This window comes from Procambarus clarkii, chromosome 25, assembly GCF_040958095.1.
Source record: "Procambarus clarkii isolate CNS0578487 chromosome 25, FALCON_Pclarkii_2.0, whole genome shotgun sequence".
Taxonomy (NCBI): domain Eukaryota; kingdom Metazoa; phylum Arthropoda; class Malacostraca; order Decapoda; family Cambaridae; genus Procambarus; species Procambarus clarkii.
In genome coordinates, this window is record NC_091174.1 from 10121294 (window position 1) to 10143045 (window position 21752).

A 21752-nucleotide genomic window follows, 5' to 3' on the forward strand; every position below is an offset into this window, starting at 1 on the left:
CAATTTCAATTTCTCCTTATCTCCGTCGCTCCACCCCTAATATCCCCCCCATCCCCCATCAATCTCTGGTTAGACTCTCTCCTTTCCCCCATATCCTCGATATCCCATGATCGCTCCCCCAATCCCCGCCCTCTCATCTACCCCGCCTAATTCTCCCAATCCCCCCATGCACCCATATTGACTCTCCCACGGCAACCCTCCAAATCAACCAATCCCCACTACCTGTGTCATAAGTCTGATTATGAATACCAAACTGACACAAGACGAGTGGCGATCAACTGACCTTTAATACCACCAATAAAATATCTTATTCTCTTTGGGCAAGACAGTTATTGGGTCCCATCCCCGAGGTGGGCCAGCGGGTATATAAGGCTGAGTGGGTGTGGTCAGGAGCACACACCTTGACTGTCCTCCTCCACAGACACTTCGCCAGCAGCCATGAGGTTCTTGGTCAGTATCACCACTCAAGATATACACAAAGAGGTGCTTCACGCCTCTCCCTGTGTATACACTGAGAATTTACTACAGTACTCTTGCTGGTTAATCAGTAAGCTATTGTGTTATCCTTATATTATACTATATTATATATATATATATATATATATATATATATATATATATATATATATATATATATATATATATATATATATATAATGTCGTGCCTAATAGCCAGACCGCACTACACGGCCTAGTATGCAAGGCACGATTTGCCTAATAGGCAGTGATTTTTATTAGTTTCAAAAATTTGTTTCCAATTGGTTTACTTGAATTAATATTTTACATTATATTAGGAACATGAATGCCCTTTGAGGCAGCTCTTGTACTTGTTGATAGGTAATATATCTGGTTAACTAAATTTAGAAAATAATACATTGTACGTTATATGATTGTTTTTTGTGCAGATTTTGGTCTCAGCATTGTTGGCAGCGGCGAGCGCCCTCCCCACCTACTCCAACCCGGGGTGGGTGGTCCCTGCTGGTAGCATCGGCCTCTCTGGTATTGTGCGCAGAGATGGCACCATCGAAGGCTTCACAGGCGACTTCACCCGTGACATTGTGGCCATCGGACCCTCTGGGATCGTGACCAAGTCTGGAGCTAATGTGCAGCTCGACAGTAACCTCCACAGAGTGAGGCGAGCTTATTATGCTGGATTTACTCGTCCTGAGGGCAGCGTTGGTTACTCTGGTATTGTGCGAGCTGATGGCACCGTCGACGCCTTCTCAGGGGACTTCTCCCATGATATTGTCGCCATCGGACCTTCCGGTATCGTGACAAAGTCTGGCAAGAATGTGCAGCTCGACAGTAACCTCCACAGAGTGAGGCGAGATTATGCTGGATTTACTCGTCCTGAGGGCAGCGTTGGTTACTCTGGTATTGTGCGAGCTGATGGCACCGTCGACGCCTTCTCAGGGGACTTCTCCCATGATATTGTCGCCATCGGAGCATCCGGTATCGTGACTAAGTCTGGCAAGAACGTCCAGTTGACATCGGGTCTGTATCGCGTCTAGTGACATATTACTGGACACTTCGACATGCTCACCTCCTGGATCTGAACGGACCCGCTGGAATAGTCCTCTCCGACGGACACCTCCTCCAGAAGCCATCAGAATATTAGACCCGACCACAGCGCTCCAGATGACCTTCCCTTCCCGTCTTGCAGTCGTTGAGGTGCTCCTCTCCAAGAATCATACTTTTCTGTGTAAATGTTTCCTTTACTCTATTTGATCACAATATGTTCACATTGTTCATAAACACCTTAATATCTTCTTCACGCCATCGCCATATATATTTGGTGTCTCTATAAAACATATTTTCTTGTCTTAAAAGAACAATACAAATATCATTATAATGTAACTAAAGACATATTTTCTGAGAAATAAATAGATGAAATATAAATATGTATTTTTCCTTTGTGTTTAACGTACCTCAAGAAAAGTGCAAACCTGCTGCCTGAACTGCTTCCCAAGGATGTATTTGATGTCAATCCCATCATGACGTGATCTGCTATGTTTAGTGACAACATCATATAAAATAACAATATTTTACTGATGTTGCCAGGTAACAACAGAAGCCACCAACTGAGAAAATCACTAGGTCTTTATAAATGCCTAAATTTCCTAAAACATTTCTCCTGGACCAACACCGACTGGCCTTTGACACTCCCCCATTCAACATGGGTCATCTTGGAAAGTTGGGTGAGGCTAGCCGCGAGCGTCTGGCCTCCAGCCTCGGGCAAACACAGACATTCTATTATATAAATATAAATTAGAAAGATAATAATCTGAGAATATCTGGTGTTCCTCAGATCTAGTACAATGCAAGATTATAAAGAAGGGGAGACCAGCTTAATGGTACAGCCCGCTCATCAAGCCAGACTGAGGCTGGTTGCCGGTTGGAGAGCACATCGTGCGTTCACAAGAACATCCAAGCATTGTTTTATTTAATGTGGGAGAGGTCGTGGTTGGACGAAGCGCCTAGGTCTACATACCTAGAACCCCGTTCGTGCCTCCAGCGTCATTTTAAACATCGTACCAGGAGGAAATTTGAACTCACTGGGCCAAGTTATTCATGTGGGTCCGTAGAATTACGCAAAACTTCGAAACATTGCGTAAATCAAGATGAAATTAAATATAATTGTTTATTATATTAGTAAAGAATGTGGAAAGTAATAAGCCTAATTTTACTATGAAATATGCTCATATTATAATGAAATAAGACCAGTATACTGACGAGTGACGAAAAAGGAAGTCAGCAATTTGAGCGAATCGTTGGCTTCCTTTTCGTCACCTGCCACTTATTTTCGTGGAATTTTGTTATCAAATGAGATTATTTCCACGGAGAATTAAGCTTATTCATGTTCTACATTCAGGACTATTCTAAATTAAAAATTATTGTCTTTATTTAAGGGAATTACAGCAAGGGGAATTGGATAAATTCAGTGACACTTTTAGAAGGATTTACATGACTTATCTGTCCAATTGAATTAAATAATAAAAATCTGCCAATAAAAAAGTAAATAAACTGAATGAACACTGAATAAGGTGTTTGATAAGATAAGGACGCCACACTAGTGCTACATATTCTAGAACTGTCTGATATATGTGGTAAATAAGGCTGCGAATGAGAAAGATTACTTACTAAAGTTTCTATAGGCAATTATTATGTTAACCAGCCTAGCATACACGCCTGATGATTTGTGTTTGATGTCGGCTTCAGGAGACAGATTCGGTGCAATATCAACCAAAAGGTTTTTTCCTTTCTATTGTAAGAAAGGCCTCTGATTAAGATATTATATCTGTAAGATTACAGTGAATAGGCAAGGTTATTTAGGTTAAAAAATCCAAGAGCAGAAGATGGTTCAATCGCATCCTGCAGATGTGATCCACACAGCCGTACCTCCATAGCAAAAAAACTGGACCTAGTTGGAGGTCATCTGTAGCATCAGGGAGAAGCCTCTGAATGTTGAAGGGTAACAATTCGGCCTTCACAGATGTCCCGGCCTAGTTGTCGTCACAATGTTTTGCATCCTTCGCTTTTTCTTCCTCTTCTCCCTCCTCCTCCACTCTGTACAGTGTTCAGGTTGCGTCTTTTGTAAAGCGGGTGAATTTTTAATGCCGCTTTACATAGTATAATGATGAACTTCATTTACATATCTGATCATTCGTGTGTACAACTTTAAGAGCTCCTGGTAATATAATGAATATACTATATGAATAACTACATAAATAAATAAATAAAAACGAGTCACAGCTCATAAACTCTGGTCTATTAAATCGGAGAAATATATAATAACAACGTGATGGTAATGATCAGGAGAGAACGCTAAGACAATATGAATATGTAGCACTAGGGTGAGAAACAAATACAAGCAGCTAGGACACGAGAATGAACGAAAGGTGCCCAACCACTTAGACCATTGGGGATCGAACGCCGACTCTACACGAGTAAATGGCGTCTTTGTACAGTCCAAGAGTAGGTAAATGAAATGAAAATGAGAGCACAGTAAGGAGTAGGTAAGAGTGTGTTGGCAAGGTAATTGGGGGAGGCGACCACGCCTAAACCAGCCCCTCTTGACATCACTAACCAGTTCTGTGCTCCTCGAGCTCCCGCTACATATTCTTGTCCAACTACTGCCCTTTCGCAAAGGATAGCAAGAGCAAGAACACGAGACATGCATCTTGGATATTGTAGTGGAAGCTCTCCAAGGACCTTGTTTTTGTTTTGTCCATCACTGCAAATTTCCGTTGTATACAAGTGCATCAAATGACCATGGGGCTGCAGGGGAATCTTATTTTCTGCAAAGATTTCCCCGGCTACAACGAATGAAAATAATGGATCATAACGCATCTTAGCGTTCCAGTGAATTAAATAATACTGATGATATATCTAGTCGTCATAATATATTTAGTGTTCTGGTTACAAGGATAGTAGCATACAAACGGCGAGCATCACTGAGTGGGCGTCAAATACCAGAGGTGAGGGATGGTGGGATGGGCAGAGGTGCCAGTGCCGGGGCAGCGAGGCATCATCCACACCCATCTGCCGCACATCATACCCATCCTGCCCCGACCACTCCAAGTCTTACCTACACCATCATAAACAATATTCGCGTATGTTTTAGTTTTGTTTTAATAAATAATACAAGATAAATGTTTAAGATTGTTGTTTCCTCCATCTTTGCTTTAATGTCTCAGCAAGCCAGTGAGACGAACGATCTCAATTACAAGAAAAGCATTTAGCACAAGGACATTCAGGCCTCCGAACCCTGAATACGTGAATTAAAGAATATACAGAGAAACCTTCTAGTGACGCACACCTGTGGTTGATCATGGAGTAGTAGTAAGCCGCGGTGATGGACCCAGTGTTGCCCGCCCGAAGAACCACGGCAACTCTCCCAAACACCCCAGATGAATGAAATGTTATTCCTATGCAATTGTGGTTTGCAATCTATATAATCTGTGCAATAGGGATGGGAAACTGCTCACTACTTCTGGTTATATAAATATATTATATTTATATATATTATTTATATATATATTATTTATATATATATTATATATATATATATATATATATATATATATATATATATATATATATATATATATATATATATATATATATATATATCACTAAGAACTCTTTGACCCGCCCAGGATTCGAACCCATGCCGTCCAGGATCACCCCTAAACGTACACAGTACCGTGACTACCACACCAAATGAGACGATTATTGGTGCGGTGGTCACGGTACTGTGTACGTTTAGGGGTGATCCTGGACGGCATGGGTTCGAATCCTGGCCGGGTCAAAGAGTTCTTAGTGATATATGGCTTGCGCGTTCATGCAGCTTTCTCACATATATATATATATATATATATATATATATATATATATATATATATATATATATATATATATATATATATATATATATATATATATATATATACACATACACACACTCTTCGGGTGTACCCGGGGTTGCCCGTGTCTGCCTGTCCCACGTCTATCCATATATCTATCGACCTATTTTTTTTCCATCTTTCTGTCCATCTATCTATCCACCTGTCTATTCATCTATCTATCTATCCCCTTGTGTCACCCGCCTCTCCCCTTCTCTCCGAAAATATATTAAGAGCCACAAACAACTGTATGGATCTAAGAAATTATACTGTTACGACATGTAACTCCACGTTAATCACACGTAACATTTTACACTTCACTACTTGAAAAGACTGTGAAAATCGCCTAGGAGTATTAGTTGAAAATATTTCATAAAGCACTTAACTTAGGCCTGTCCTGACCAGCCTATGTCCATCCCCAACTCCAGACCATTTCCCCAGTAAATTTGGGTGAGGCTAGCCCAACGTGTCTGGCCTCCAACTTAGGACAGAGTAAAAAACTGTACGCGTGAGTTGGTGTCGGACTTTTTGTCTCATAAAATCTAGATTCTTATTACAAAGTATTCAGATTATGGTAAATAATTCAAAATGCGTGCAATATTACTTATTCATTGGTAAACAAAAATCAAAGGCTGAGAATGATTGTTTGGACACAATGATCATGGCTTGAATGCCACGACACCCGGGGAGGAACCGTTGCTGGCAAAGAGCAGTGGTCTAGCCACACATCATTAGCTTGGCCCGCCTGCATATTTTACAAACAAGGTTTTTGGACGATTGTTGTCATCCCAGGTGGCACGGACAGCAGGCGTCCTTGAAGCCTCATCCTGTCTCCCCCAAATTTTCTCACCACCATCTGTCACATTGACTGTCAGTTGCTCACCACCTCATGCTAAATTAAAATGTCAAATTAAACTGTCAGTTGCTCAACACTACATGTAACCGTTGTTAGGTACAGTCATTTTAGGCCTAATTTTGTATATAAGCATTTTTGTATAAAGTGTATCAGTCACCATTATTATTAACGTAAAGTAACTTGTGTATATAATAAATTCCCTGTAACCTACCTTACCCCTCTAATGTCATCCAATGTCTGTTTTTTTTTTTTTTAAAGCGCTGTTTGTCGACAGAATTGTATTTGTGCTGCTTTTTCAGCTATATTTTCATTCCATGTTTTCATTTTACTCTTTATGCTCAATTAGTATTAAACTTTAGTCATTTAAGTTTAAGTTTTTTATGGCCGAAACGCTTCGCGTAATAGTGGCTTTAGGCATTGTATGTACTAGCCCTAACTATTAATCCATCACTCTTTGTAAAATCTCTTTTATGTATGTACCTTACCTAAATAAACATTTTGATTTTGATTTTGATATTTTTTTGCCTTTGTGTAAAGCCAAGTGGTTCAGGGTTTCTTGTCATTAATTATTAATTATTATTTTCTGTACAATTCAAGTCAATTTTTGTTAAGTTTTGGTAAAGTAAAATATTTAAAGGGTTTCTTTTCTTGTTTATTTCCTGTGACTTACACACCGTAAAGGATTGGCAGTTTTATTTCATTTTGGTTTTATTAATGTGCGTTTGGCACAGAACACCTGCCAGGATAGTAGCTGCGGTATCACCGAGCACGTCACACTATGCTAAAGCTTTTGATACGCTTTAAAAGATTAGGAAGAAAATTACAGGTACGTGGAATAATTAGTACAATACTAGAATGGATAAAACAATAGTTAAAACAAAGGGTCGTGCTAAACGGGAATGAATCTGACTTGAGAAATGTGGTGAGTAGGGTACCATTTTGGGGCCAACCCCTTTTTTGTCATATACATCAATGACATAGATGAAGCTATTACAAACCACGTCATCAAATTTTCAGATGAATAAGATTTATTGTAAAATGGGAAGTGAAAATGATATTGAGGCCTTACAAAGAGATCTACATGAACTTCACAAATGGTCAGAAGACCAGCAAATGCTTTTTAATATCGATAATTGCAAGACCTTGCATGTAGGGCATTACAATCCAGGTCACAACTACAAAATTAACAGTGTTAACTTGCAGGAGATTAATGAAGGAAAGGACCTGGAAGTCAGAATCCATCAGTCACTTAAAGTTGCACAACAAGTGGGAGCGGCAATAAAAAAAAAAGCTAACCAAACCCTAGGAATAATCAAGCGTACCTTAAATTTGACTTTAAGGACAAAAAGATAGTCATTCAATTGTATAAATCGCTGGTGCGCCCTCACCTGGATTATTGCATCTAGACATAGACAGTCTTCAGAAAAACATATAGCTTCATTGGAGAAAGTTCAACACCGGCCACAAAAAAAAAAATCCCAGAACAAAGTAAACTCTCATACCAGGATAGGTTGAGGGCCACAAGGCTACCAACACTGCAAACCAGACATGATAGGGCTCATCTCGTCGAAACGTTCAAAATACTGAAAAATTTGAGGATGTTGATCCAGGCAACTTCTTCCAAAGGTCAGATGTAACTAAAACAAGGAGTAACTGTTTCAAGCTCAACAAGCCACGGTGTAGGACTGAAAACAGATGCTTTTTCACTCAAAGGGGGGTTTTCAATCCTGTGTGTTGATAAAGAGCTTTGGCTGTTTCCCACCCATGGAACTGCCTACCCGCCGAAGCCGTAAATGCCAAAACTCTGCTGAACTTTAAAATCTAGCTTTAAAAAAAATCATCAGGACAAATGGGGGACCTATGACAACACGCCGGCTTCCTGTCCTCATCGAGGTCACTAGAGTGTTAGTGACCCTCAGGTAAATTAAATCTTTAAAATTATTGATATTATTTCATCAATTATAAGTAACTATCTAAATTGTGTATTTCTTAAAGTAATAATTTAATTTGTAACTAAAAAACTTTAAACCTGCCCTACAGAATACAGCTTACTGTCCTTTCAATTATATGTGATCCTCCCCCCGTAATTACATATATTTAAAATTGAGTCTAACCGTCATATTATATGACATATTTACCCATTCAGAATACCTCTCTCCCTCTGGAACATAAATTTAATTCAATAATGGTGTATTGCTTATAATAAATACAAACATGCGAAATATATAATTAATCTACTGATATCCAATAACACAGTAACGCTGATTCCATGTTCATTTAACGTTACTCTTTGATATTGAGTCCACTGGGGAGTAATTGGCCAAGTTAAATTTGATCCATGCATGATAAATATATAGTAACATGAGTGTATCACATAAAATACGTACCGAAGATGGGTGAAGTCTGCAACATGCTCTCAGTTCTTTGCATCCAACGTTTAACATTCAGAGTAGTTTAAATCAGTTCTCCCCGTTAAACGTTACCAGGAAGGGTAGACAAGCATCTACATCACCAATCAGGAGCAATTATAAGCTCAACGCTCACTTTTTCACAGTAAATCTTCCGCCACCATGAAAACAATCAAACGAGCCCCAAAATCATATAATGGAAATGTCAAATCACTGTTTCTTTTCTAAACTTTATTTCGTCGACAGAAGGGAGCAAAATTAATTCCTGAATATACCTGAGGGTCACTAATATTAGTGGCCTCGATGAGGACAGGAAGCCGGTGGCTTGTCGAAGGTCCCACCATTTGCCTTGATCTTTTCTAGTTGGATTTTAATTCAAACTAATTCGCCAGGGCGACTTTCCTGACCAGTAACTGTAGCGTCACTAATTAGTAATTCGAAGGGTTATTAGAAGTTAACTTGGAGTTAAGTTTGGAGTACACTACCACCTAACCACGGGCAGTATTAAGGGTGGAAGGGGAGTTAAGGGAGAAGTGTTTCGAAACTAAGAGGAAGTTGACTCGTTTTCGGAGTGAGGGGAAAGTACTGTGTAGGAACAGTGTCTCTGAACACTGACCAAGAGGAATTTTTGGGGAACTGAGAATAAAATATCTAAGAACATTGAACACTGAGGGTAAGTGTATTGAAGCACTGAGTACGAAGTGAGTCGAAGCACTGAAAGTGAAGTGTGTTGAAGCACTGAACAGTTCGAGTTAATGATGTAAACAAACTGGTGTGGGAGCTGGAAAATGTTCTCATTCTTGAGACACCTGTAGCTTGTAACGTATGTTCACTCTTAGTTTATGTTGTATATAGAATACTTAAAACAAGGGTTGTAAGGTTGCCTGTATAGTACGACCAAAGTGTGTGTTTACAGATCGGTGATTATTTTACCCGTTACGTTTACCGCCAACTTTAATTTCGTTTTTCCGTAGCTAATATTGTATTAGGGTCTTCAGAATTTTCAACACTATATATAGCTGCTCATCTTGCATCTTACACGCTATTTTTAGATTTTTTGTATGCTAAATAGTTTATTTTAGTATTGTAACCTTACCTAACCAAATATTTCAACACAGTATGTGTTAGTAATGTACGCACTTTGTGTGTATCTAACCAAACTAGTGGAGTTTGCTCACAACTTAATGAACCCAAGTTTACAAACAGGGCGAGACGCTGTGGCACATTTTCATGCAGTGGATGACTTTGTTTACCTGTCAGCAAATAGACACCTGAGAATTTGGCAACTTCTGTGTTGAATCCTGGGAAAGGTCAGATGTTAGCTTAGAGGTACTTTAGCAAGCTTAAGAGCTTTCTGTTCCAAATAATGGGAGGATAGATAACAGGCGATGCTTTTTTGTAAATAGGGTAATACAGTACTCATCAAATTGTCTACCTGCCAAAGCCGTAAATGCCAAGGCATTACTTGAGTTTAAAATTCAGCTGGAAAAAATCCTCAGGAATAATGGGGTGATCTTTGATAAACTGCCAGATCTGTTCCTGCCCCTGTCATGTCCATTAGAGTCGGTGGTCCTTAAGTAAATTCCGAATGTGTTTGTTTTGCTGGATGTAGATTACAGTGGTATTTTGGCAAAAGTACTATAAGGGAAAACATATTTCACTTTCTGAGAGCTAACTCAAGAATTGAATGAATGCAGGCAATGACTCGTCACCTAACCTAAGAATGGTGGATGTGTTGAATACAAGTCCATGAAGTGCGTGACTACTTAGATGATCAAACAGTTATCACAGGTCTGTCTAGTTAACCAAAGATACCCAAAGCCTCCTAGTATTACATAAGTAATGAAGAAATATGACATATTTACTCTTTATAAAGTTGGTACTGCATGTAGACCATTAAAAAACTTTTTTTTATCTTAAATAATATATTTATTTATTTATTTATATACAAGAAGGTACATTGGGTTTGTGAGAATACATAGCATGGTATTTACAATCTTGTAAAGCCACTAGTATGCGCAGCGTTATATAATTTTATAACAAAATTAGACGAAACTAGGTGGCAGGGGACACTAGATAGTCGACAATCCAAGCAACAGTGTTGTAGGTTTGTGTAATTAGATGGACTCGATTTCGTTATAAAATATTATTTTAGTTATTACTCGAATGTTTTGCGCTTGGCTAGAGGGACCTCTTCTTTCCCTGGATAGACTTTGTCATATAGCACGAAGTATTTATCATTTTGAACACCTGTTAGGCTTATCAAAGTCCCCTCAAGGCAAGTGACTGACATTCTCCAGGATGCACCCAACACAGTTGACTAACTTCTAGGTACCTGTATCTATATACTTTTTTTATTTTTTTTTTTTTTTTTATTATTTTCTACCACAGACGTGGCCACACATTTACAATGCTAACCAGCATATATACATTTTCTTCTGTCCTCCATGGACAGGGTTAGAGAAGTGTTAAACATACAGTTCAAGGGTTTATTGAACACTCAACCACAGAAGGTGATTCGGTGCTTTTAAAATGCTAAGCTAACCTACATACGTAAATACAAAGATACACAGATTTACGTACGCCCTACATAAAGTATTAGATGTGTCTTTTACATAGTGTCATTAATGTACATTCACAAAGGTGAAATGTAATTCTGATCAGCTTCCATATATGCTTTATACCCATACATATACATACACACACACACATACACATACATATATACACACATACACTGTTAGGTGAACACATGCAACATGTTTTTGGAAATATAGCCAGATGTCTAACCCTGCCTGGGAAATGAACTCATTTTCCAATTGGTTGTGAGCAGATTGTGTCTAACTGCTGCACAATAGGCTGCTATCTATTGCACAGTTACAGTCCAGTAACTCTGGATGTGGAAATTAAGATATATTATGTTTTATTGTATTTATACTTTTTAATTTAAGCTAGAATATTCAATGCTAGTTTCCTGGGTAAAACATTGGCTCCCCTCTGTTTGGCTACAGCACCTTATTTCTCATATTCTATCCAATAAAATTTGTGACCACTCAACACCTGATTGTCCAAGATATTTGTGTGTCCACTTGCTATACAGCCATACTGGTTTAGCATATATTTTTCATAATTGTGACTCCATCATCAAAGCTTTTTGAACATTCATGGATCCACAATTTTGCTAAAATGATGAACACAGTAAATGTCTATAAATTAATATGGAAATTCCCTAAAATTAATTGTTATGAATGTTGTTATTGTTTTAAGATTATATGTATGACTTGGGTAGAGTAGACCTAAGTAGATATAAGCACAAGTACAGTACTAGAAACTGTAAAATTGACCTCACCACCCCTTTCACCACCTTGACCTTCAAAGTGACCTCAGCCTTCTCATTTCTTATTCTTTATGAACACTGGCCCTGTGTGTATTAGTTTTCGTTAAATATTTTCAGGTGAAACATTACTGTAACGCCAAATAAAGTTGCCTCAACTTGGTGTCTCTAGTTGTGTACAGGTATGTGGATATGATCACTGATGAGTTTCTTTAATACGTTACTACTGTATTGTATTGGTGGGCAGTTTTACTCTGGTATTCATGTGCATAATTTATTACAGTTGTCATAGTGCAGGAGCTGAAAATGTCAAAAACTTATCCTTAAATACAGTACATGTATAGTGTATCTGTATCAAGATATAATGGTTTTCACTGTGTAGTCTTGCCTAGTTAATATGCAATTGAAAAAATGTAATAAAGATTTCAGTATACTGTATATTGATTGTCAAAAATTAATACCTGTACAGTATATATATTTTTTCTTTTGTTAGAATCGTTTTGCAACTTTAGTAAACTATGGATGCTACGGACACAGAAGAATTTTCTGATGGTGACAGTGCAGGAGGAGGAGATGTCAGAAATCGTTCCTTAAGTATGTCAGAGAGCCACTGCTCGGATTTCTCTGATGCAGATAATACAGACTCCCGAGATATTAGCGATTCTCAGTCCACTCCTCTTGGTAGTGATCCTCTTGCCCAATTGTTGGCAACCCCAGAACATGCAGGTACTGTATTATATATCTAGAATAATGTACTTTATTACTAAAGCAGTGTAGTAAAGATTTTAAGTGTGTAGTTTTGAAACTTCTGTAGTTAAAATTGTAATATAACAAGAATTTTTGAACATCATACATTACAGTACAGTACTTTTATGTAAGATTGAAAATAATTTGAAAATTGAAAATTGAATTGATTTAAAATAAATGATTTCAGGATATTTTTCATGTTTTTTTATATTTCTTCTTTAATTTTAGGCAGAGATAGTACAACACCTGGAAAAGATCCGGGTACACCGGGTCAAGATAACACCCCTCCAGGTCAGTGTCTCTAAATGGTTGTGGTTGCCTATGGTTTTCCTTTATCTGGACCGTTTACCTATTTTAGACATACTGTATTAAGGTCTCCCCTAGACCAATGACTAACCATTCCCAGGATGGAGTTCACAAGTCACATTACTCCTTGGTACCTATTTACTGCTTTATGAACAGTCATCGGGTGTAAGGAAACATTCCCTAATGTCTTTCTCTGTCCAAGAATCAAGCTTGGGGCCCAATTGATATGAGCAAATAATGCTAAAATATAATGAAGTGGAAGAATTGTGGAGATATACTATATAATGTATGAAATTTTGATGAAAAACAGTAGACCAGCTGTATAAAGTCATTTGTGTAGTGCAATAGAAGTATCCTGCAGAAGCCACATGCTACACAAAAATTATACTATGAGAACTCGATGTGATGCATATACTGTACAGTATTATAAAAAATAGAAATGCATTTGAACAACTTCCTCAAGTCACTTTTTTTCCACTGGCCAATTTCTGGACACTTATCGGTGTTCATATAAGGTTTAAAAATATAAATACTGTATAGTACAGTAATATCTTTAATGAAACATTGATGGTATTTATTACACGAGGAACCAAGATATTAACCAAAATGTGTAAGTGTCTTGATATAAAGTGTCATACAGTACCAGTTATCTAGACACCCTAGTGCCAGCATCCAGACAGAAAAATATATCACTTTTGTATAGGGAAGTAAATTATGGCCTATATTATACCTTTTTTTGTTTCCATACAATTAGGAAACACTTATAATACAACATACAGTACCTCATTCCAAGATGTTTGATGGCTTGTTTCTTCGAAACCATCTGATACTAATGTACTTACCCAAGTGTTGTGAGCTACTCATGGTGTCCCGTCTTCCCAGCATTCTTTGTCATGTAGCGCTTTGAAACTACTGACGGTTTTGGCCTCCACAACTTTTTCACATGTAGTGCAGTACTATACAGTACATGGTTTTGGTGTTTTGGAATCGGAATTCCAGCAACAGTGTAATTGTAGTTCAGGTATATGAACACATCGTTTCTTGCCTATCGTACACCTTTCTAGGCTTTTTCCGAGTTGCCCAGCATTTTAAAGACCATATACTGTACTATACTTGTATATCTGAAAACATCAGAGAACAAATTAAGTCAAATATGACCCTTTAAATTTGATGATACAGAAAATAATTTAATATTTTCATAAGTACTGTACTATGTACAGAACCATGTAAAACTGTTAGAATATTTGTATAAAAGTTTCGTAATGTATACCCTTTGTTTTTCAGTGGTGTTACTGGAGTGTATTTTAAGTGTTTGGCATATTTATGGTTTTTCTAAGAACTGCTTGTGCAAGCACTGTAGTATCTAGACATTTGCTTGAACAAAATCTAAAGTCCATCCAGATATGAGTGACTTTATTCTAAAACACTTGCCTGAGCATTATTATCAAGCCCTGTTAATTTCTAACCAAAAATAATGCTGTATAAAGAAGATTTGTATTCTTTCCAACGACTTTGATGAAAGGAATTGCAGAATGTTTGGAAAGGGATCATGAGGCAATAATGTGATCCAAAAGTATGTAAAGTCAAGGAAACTCTGCTACAACAACTTCCTCCATGTAGCTCATACTAGTATTACACAATTTTCTGGATTTAGGGAATGTGGTCATGTTGCTCAAGATATTGTATGTTTTATTTCTTTCCTCTTTATATACTGTATAAATAATAATATTAATGGATTGTTCATATTAACTATATTGGATTTAAATATAGTTTTTATATTGTTCAAAAACATGATACATATTTCCAAAGTACAGTGATTTTGAGTGATCTACAGTTGCAAATCACTCAAAATAAACGGGTTACTCATAGTCTGTACTGAACATCAAATTTGTTATCTTACCTGAATTTGTTTAGGAAGAGACTGGACTCCAGGAAGAGACACAGATGTTGATGTTGGGGAGAGTGGAGATATTTTGCTTCCTAAGCCAGCAACTCCACAACCTGGTTACAATAAGAATGACCGCAAGAAAGAAGGGAAAACCAAACGGGAACAGGAAGAGGAGGAGAGAGAGCGCATGCAGTCAGTAACATTATTGTTCTGTTGGTCAAATATATTTCCTTTTCACTGATAGAGGATAGAAAAGGATTTACTGATCTACTTCCTACAATTATAATATATCATGCTAAATAATGGTAATATCTTACGGACATAATAACCTAGAATAAAAACCCATATTTATGTCTTTGCAAAATTTTTGTAAAGATTTACACACTCTTTCGCACTCTCCCGAGTGCTTTGTCAAAATCTGAGTGTGTGGTTAGGAAAAGACTTGCATTTCAACGACTAATGCGGCTGCTACCCTGGATCCAAACCTCTTATCCTTCTTGACCATGTCACCTTTATTCCCGACTGTCGATGCACCTGTGGTGATGTCGCCTATAGAATTATGATCAGGTGTCCTTTCTGTAATTCTGATATTCTGACAACTGGAGTTGTCATTGAAAGGTGTTCATCTGGATGTTATCCCTCATAACTCCCTCCATACTCAAAGGAAAACAGCTAATGGTACTACTTACATTCCTCAATATCTAATTTTAATTCACTTAGAATAATTTTTCTAGTAAAGCTATCCTCCGAATTCAATCTTTTGTTACCTGCAAAATTATTCAGAGTATCTATTAGAATCCCTTCTAATAGCCTTCTAGTTCTAATATTATTACTTTTTATAGATTACAGTATTTCACTCTTCTTAAAATTAATATTGTGATCCTTTACCCAACTATGGTTTGCTACAGCACTACTAAGTCATGATTCTACATTCTTTCTTGTGTTCCTCATTTCTGATCTAAAGTTTTTGCCCTGTTTCCTCCACATAGACTACGTTGCAATCTCTCTAATATAAATGCCTCCCAGAATTTTACTTCGTGTAAGACTAGGTGTGAATCTTTACATAAATTTCACAAATACATAAGTGTGGGTTTATATAATAAATACGGTATCTTGCTTATAAAATTTTGATAATATTTAATATTTCTATACAGTTTCATACATAAAATTTGTTTTAGCATTCCTTAATTGTTTATTTGCAAAAAAGATGGGTTCTGTGTTTTCACTTGAGCAAAAAAAAATTTGTTCACTTTGTCATTTGCACATACTGTATTGCACCAGTATTTTATTTAACTTTTCATCTAATATTAATGATAAATTTAAAATACAGTACAGTATATTGATAAATCGCAATGACTAAAAAATTAATGATATTAAAGTTTTTTAATTTGATATAATCACTACTATATGACCCATGAGTATTTTTATTTGAGTTATTTACCCATGATTCCCATATTAATGAAAAACTAATTACAGTACTGTATTAAGATTTTCTTTTGACATCTTTTAGACCTCGGTAGATGGTACATTTCCATGAAACATTATATAGGTCACACAAATTATGTACAGTATCATTCATATGATTAATGTTTAATTTAAAACATCCCAAACGGGAGTTCAAATTTAAATCGTATTTTCAGCTTGCTACTGTGTTATGTTTTTTATTTATGGCTTTTATTCATATTATAATGCCTGCTGAAATTTAAACCATTATTAATACAGTAATGTAATGTAACCATGACCATGAGAAAATGCTGGGTTAATACATTTGTAATTGAAATCTAATACTGTGTGCAGAACAGTATTTCTATTTTATTTAGTAACCATTTTGAATACTGAAAGATCAGTTTCAAATCCAATACATATCCATTTACAGAGTGTTAGTGTCCAACTTTACAGAAGAACAGTTAGACCGCTATGAGATGTTTCGTAGATCAGCGTTCCCTAAAGCTGCCATAAAAAGAGTAAGTTTGCAAAAAAATTACTCGAAATTAAAAAATAAAATTATGGTGAATATGTTTGTTTGTACTATCTGCATGTGAACTAAAAGCAGGATGCTTGTATTATAAAATAATCAAATGCTCTAAGATATGTACAGTATAACATTAAAATATGTAGTGTGTACATAGTTTATATATAGTATAGCATACATACTACTACAGAACTGTATATGTATCAGTATGATAAATATGTGTGGAGGCTATTAAGTAGTAGACATCCAGTAGTCGCAGGTGACTATGGTTGTCGGTCTGAAAGCTATTACAGTACAGTAATTATATTTCTTCTGAAAGTCATATTAACAAATTTATAACAAGGTTTTCATGGCAAAACATAAACCATGTTTGTATTATTTTTTGTTATTAGCAACTTGAAACATTGTATTTACAGATTTAATGTGTTTAATGGATAATGTGATTTAATGTAAATATATTTTTAGCAGCTTAATCTATTTATCAACCATCAGGTTATGCAGACCATCACTGGATGCTCAGTGTCACAGAATGTTGTCATTGCTATGTCTGGTATCGCTAAAGTCTTTGTTGGGGAGGTCCTCGAAGAAGGTAAGATTTACTTTTTTTTTTTTTTTTCGAGGGGTGATCTTGTGCATTTTATTCTGTTTTTTACAAATATAGTACAGTATTGTACAGACTTTTGGTTATACTGTATTTCCATATCCCATACATCTTGGAAGCTTAAATCCAATATCATATGCCTTCTAGAAGCTTAAACTAGATCCAAATTTTTCCTAGAAACTTGAATCAAATCGTCAAATCAAACGGCCCATTCTCTAGTTACTGGAGTAACAATACTTGCCACAAAAACAAATGATATTCAAATACTATTTGTTCATGATTAGAACGTATAGCATACATGGAATGCACATAAATTGAATTGCCTCGCAAAGCTGCATACAAATTTTATTCTTGAAATGTTCTTTTTTGCTTTTATTTTGTGCAGCTTTGGATGTTATGGAAACCCAAGGGGAAACTGGACCAGTACAACCAAAGCACCTTCGTGAAGCCATACGTAGGATACGTCGTCGTCCAGGACAGCACATACCAACAATGAAACAACATAGAGCTCTATTTCGTTTATAAGCTCGGTAAAAGTTGAGCTGCCATTTTTCCCCCAATGTTAGAGCTGCAGGAAATATTCTATCAAGAGAGGAATTAATGCAAACTTGTAGTAAAAAAAAATCATTTTGATTACCGCTTAGTTTCTCGAGGGTTTTATTCACTTATTAACTAGAAAAATTTCCAAGTACTGTAATTTTGTATTGGCTAAAATCTTGTTTTTGCTTTTACCTGATAAACAAATTTTGTCAACTTTGTTTCCTAAGGTTTAGCTAACTCTGAAAATGGCTTCAGTATTATTGCTGTTCAATGAATGCTTTCACTTTATACAATACAGTAATTACAAGTGGCTAAGGGCACAAACCCAGGCTTGCCAAATCTCAATCTTTTAAATTTTGTGATAAATTATTATTGCAAAAAATAGTACAAGATATCAACCAACTTCTTAGTGAAAGATTTTATAACAAGTTCAAAACTATTGCATATTCTGTGTAGCATTACAGTACTGTATTTGTTGTATATAACTTATTTCCATCTCTGTTCTACTGTATGCTATATGGAGAACAAGTAATAGATCTTGTAAACCAAAATTATTTAGAAATATTAGCCATGCTGAATTATTTATTCAGTATGAGCTGTCATTAGTCAGCTAACTACATTTATGTTCCACAAATGGTGTCCAGTGCCCTCTTCCCCAACACTTGAGAAATCTCACAACATCTTATTCACGTCTTCCATGTTATTTGTTAAAATCTTCAGTATTAAATTGCCCATCTTTGGCAAATGTGTAATATTTTCCTAATACGTATACAGTATAATGCGTTCTTGTTATTTTAGCACAAAAAATGTTCCCTTCTGGTAACTTAGTTCCATAATCATTGAAAAAAGTAAAACGGGGGATTTTATACATTGAATTTATTTCATGATAAAAAAACTATGGCACAGTACAACTAAGGTCCCCGTGGCACAGTGGTAAAGCACTCGCCCAGCGTTTCGCAAGCACCTTGGCCTGGGTTCGTATTCTGGCTGGGGAGGATTGACTGGGCGCCAATCCTTAACTGTAGCCTCTGTTCACCCAGCAGTGAATGGGTACCTGGTTGTTAAACGTTTTGGCAGTTCGTATTCCAGGGAAAAATTAGGATTAAGGACCTTGACCAGACCACACACTAGAAGTTGAAGGGACGACGACGTTTCGGTCCGTCCTGGACCATTCTCAAGTCGATTGTGAGAATGGTCCAGGACGGACCGAAACGTCATCATCCCTTCAACTTCTAGTGTGTGGTCTGGTCAACATACTTCAGCCGCGTTATTGTGACTCATCGCCTGCATTAAGGACCTGCCTGAAACGCTATGCATGCTAGTGGCTGTACAAGAATGTAAGAACTCTTGTATATAAATAACAAAAAAGTGTTGACAGAATGCAGTATTTTTTGTCTGTGATGTGCAACATAAAGCTTCACTTTTTAAGTAAGAACTTAGTTTTATGAATATACTACTTTTAATCAACAAGCAAACTGTGTGTAGCAATATTTTCAGGAAAAATTGTAAGATAATTTTTAATAAAGCTATAATGTACTGTATTACAATGAAAAGTCTTAATTTTGTCTCCTTGTAGTATATATTAGCAAGTGGTTTGGTAGCTACTGGTATATTATCCAATCCGTAATTTTGCCTTTCTTATCACCGATGAAATGATTCATTGGATGGCCTTCATTTCCTCCACTACAAAATCAGAAAGAGCTGTTGATCTTGTTCCCACTCCAGCCAAGGCAAGGGCTCAATAAGGTAAAGTGTGTACCCTCATTTCATGATAATATAGTTAATCATATGGTATTAAACATTAAATTTCCACCCGAGCAGAGAAAGTCAGATGTAATTGAAGGACTCTATCCCACTAGTATGATTGGTTGCAATGGAAAGTAATTGAAGACTCCATATATTCACTATACTATATTGAAATTGGTACCAAAAAACATAAAAATATAATACTGTACGATCAAATACTTAAAAATTTACTTTTTTTCCCAAGTAATTTTGGTATCTAAATCTACACTAAAGTGCTTCAGTAATACAGTCGGGTTCGTTCTCGACTCTCAATTCTGAGTTCATATCCTGGGTAGGACAGAAATGGTTGGGTGTGCTATCACCTAATGCCATTGTTCGCCTAGCAGTAAATATCAAGGTCATTTGTGGTGTTGCATCCTGGAGAGGGTCAGTAATTCAACCCTAGGGAGGAAGGGGGGGTCCCCTTGATATAAACCTAACATGTATATATATACACTGGCAGCCTGTCCCCCTAACAATGAATTATTAGTTGAACTAATGAAACCATCATAAAATTTGGTATTTAAAAGCAAGCTTTGGATGCCGATGAAGTGCTCTGGTATGAATCTATTCATTGAAACTACACACTTACTCATTGCCACCTGTACAGGCATACTTTTAATAACTACTGTACTTACTACATATGGCTTGTTTTCCATTCTCCTCTAGATAACAAAGTTGATAAATACAGTATAATGAAGTCTTGTGTTTATCTCTTTAAATTTTGTTATAATCTTTGCTTTAATTCTTCCTGGGCTTGGCAGCTGAATGTACAGCGATTGGGATTCGTAGTCCTAAGTTTCCGGGTTTGATTCCAGGTGGAGACGGAAACAAACGGGCAGAGTTTCTTTCATCCTGATGCCCCTGTTTACCTAGCAGTAAATAGGTACTTGGGAGTTACAGCTGCTTCCTGGGGATGTGTAACAAAAAGGAGGCCTGGTCGAGGACTGGGCCGCGGGGACGCTAAGCCCCGAAATCATCTCAAGGTAACCTTTCTCAATCAGTTTAATATTCTTCATGTGCCACAATGCTACATCTCTTGAACTGTTTACCAGATCCAATACACCATGTATATAAAAAAGATATTATTTAAATCAAGGTTCTGAAACCAGGTACAGTATGTATTCTGTTCTGTCATAATATTAGGTAAATGAATAATAGTTTTCTGTAGAGACATTGGTGGACCTGATCATTTACTGTCACAAATGAGGAAACGCTTCTTAAACTCAAATAAATAATGGATATAAAGATTTATACTCCCTCACTTCCTACATAACATATACAAACAACTATACTGAAGTAGACTATAGGATGGAGTTTGGATCTATGTGAAGTGCAAATACACTACAAGACTTGGAAACTAATTATGTTAGTGAAATTTAAAGTATATGATGGTATGATGTACAGATTTGGCACTGACATTGATATGATCCTTAAATGACCTCAAGGATTTACTGAATGAAAAAAGTGAAAACATGAACTTATATATGAAGGGTGATGAAGAAAGGCTCAGTCATCATTATACGGGTGTCTGTTATACAATAAGTCGGTGCGTGGCTTGTCTGAAGTTTTTCTATTCTATGGATATGGGTCTGTCTGTCCATGTGGTTATCTTCCATGTTAAAGCCTGACCAATTGTGCTTAACGTGACTATATGAATGAGCAATGTGCACATTATCATCTGTGTTATATCAGTGGCCATGTGTTCACTAAAATAATAATAGTGTTATAAATACTTGTGTTATATGTTAAGAAATGGGATAACCTACCTACAAACATAGGTTAGGTAGGTAGATTACAGCTGTAGCAGAATTGTATTCTTGGTTTAATAATAATTGGGTGTTTAAGTTCACCATCCAGGTGCCTGCTGGAAAACAAAGAGTTTGTCAGGCATGGATAACTGTCACTTT

At 36.7% G+C, this 21752-nt stretch overlaps 2 protein-coding genes across 4 annotated transcripts; both read left to right on the top strand.

Moving 5' to 3' along the window:
• The first annotated feature begins 366 nt into the window (after positions 1-366).
• On the top strand, positions 367-1911 carry LOC123756510 (cuticle protein CP1158-like). Its single transcript, XM_045739760.2, has 2 exons — positions 367-450; positions 906-1911. The coding sequence occupies exons 1-2, from the start codon at positions 439-441 to the stop codon at positions 1509-1511; spliced, it is 618 nt and encodes a 205-aa protein (XP_045595716.1). The 5' UTR covers positions 367-438; the 3' UTR covers positions 1512-1911.
• A 7291-nt stretch (positions 1912-9202) lies between these two features.
• Positions 9203-19598, top strand: Taf11 (TATA-box binding protein associated factor 11). Of its 3 annotated transcripts, XM_045739755.2 has the most exons (8): positions 9381-9492; positions 12124-12185; positions 12497-12729; positions 12979-13041; positions 14971-15136; positions 16821-16908; positions 17409-17505; positions 17903-19598. In XM_045739755.2, the coding sequence occupies exons 3-8, from the start codon at positions 12522-12524 to the stop codon at positions 18040-18042; spliced, it is 762 nt and encodes a 253-aa protein (XP_045595711.1). In that variant the 5' UTR covers positions 9381-9492; positions 12124-12185; positions 12497-12521; the 3' UTR covers positions 18043-19598. The 3 variants fall into 3 exon arrangements, with proteins under 3 accessions (XP_069187375.1, XP_045595714.1, XP_045595711.1); XM_069331274.1 differs by lacking the exons at positions 9381-9492; positions 12124-12185 and adding an exon at positions 9203-9342; XM_045739758.2 differs by lacking the exon at positions 12124-12185 and having other exon boundaries at positions 9357-9492.
• The last annotated feature ends 2154 nt before the right edge of the window (positions 19599-21752 follow it).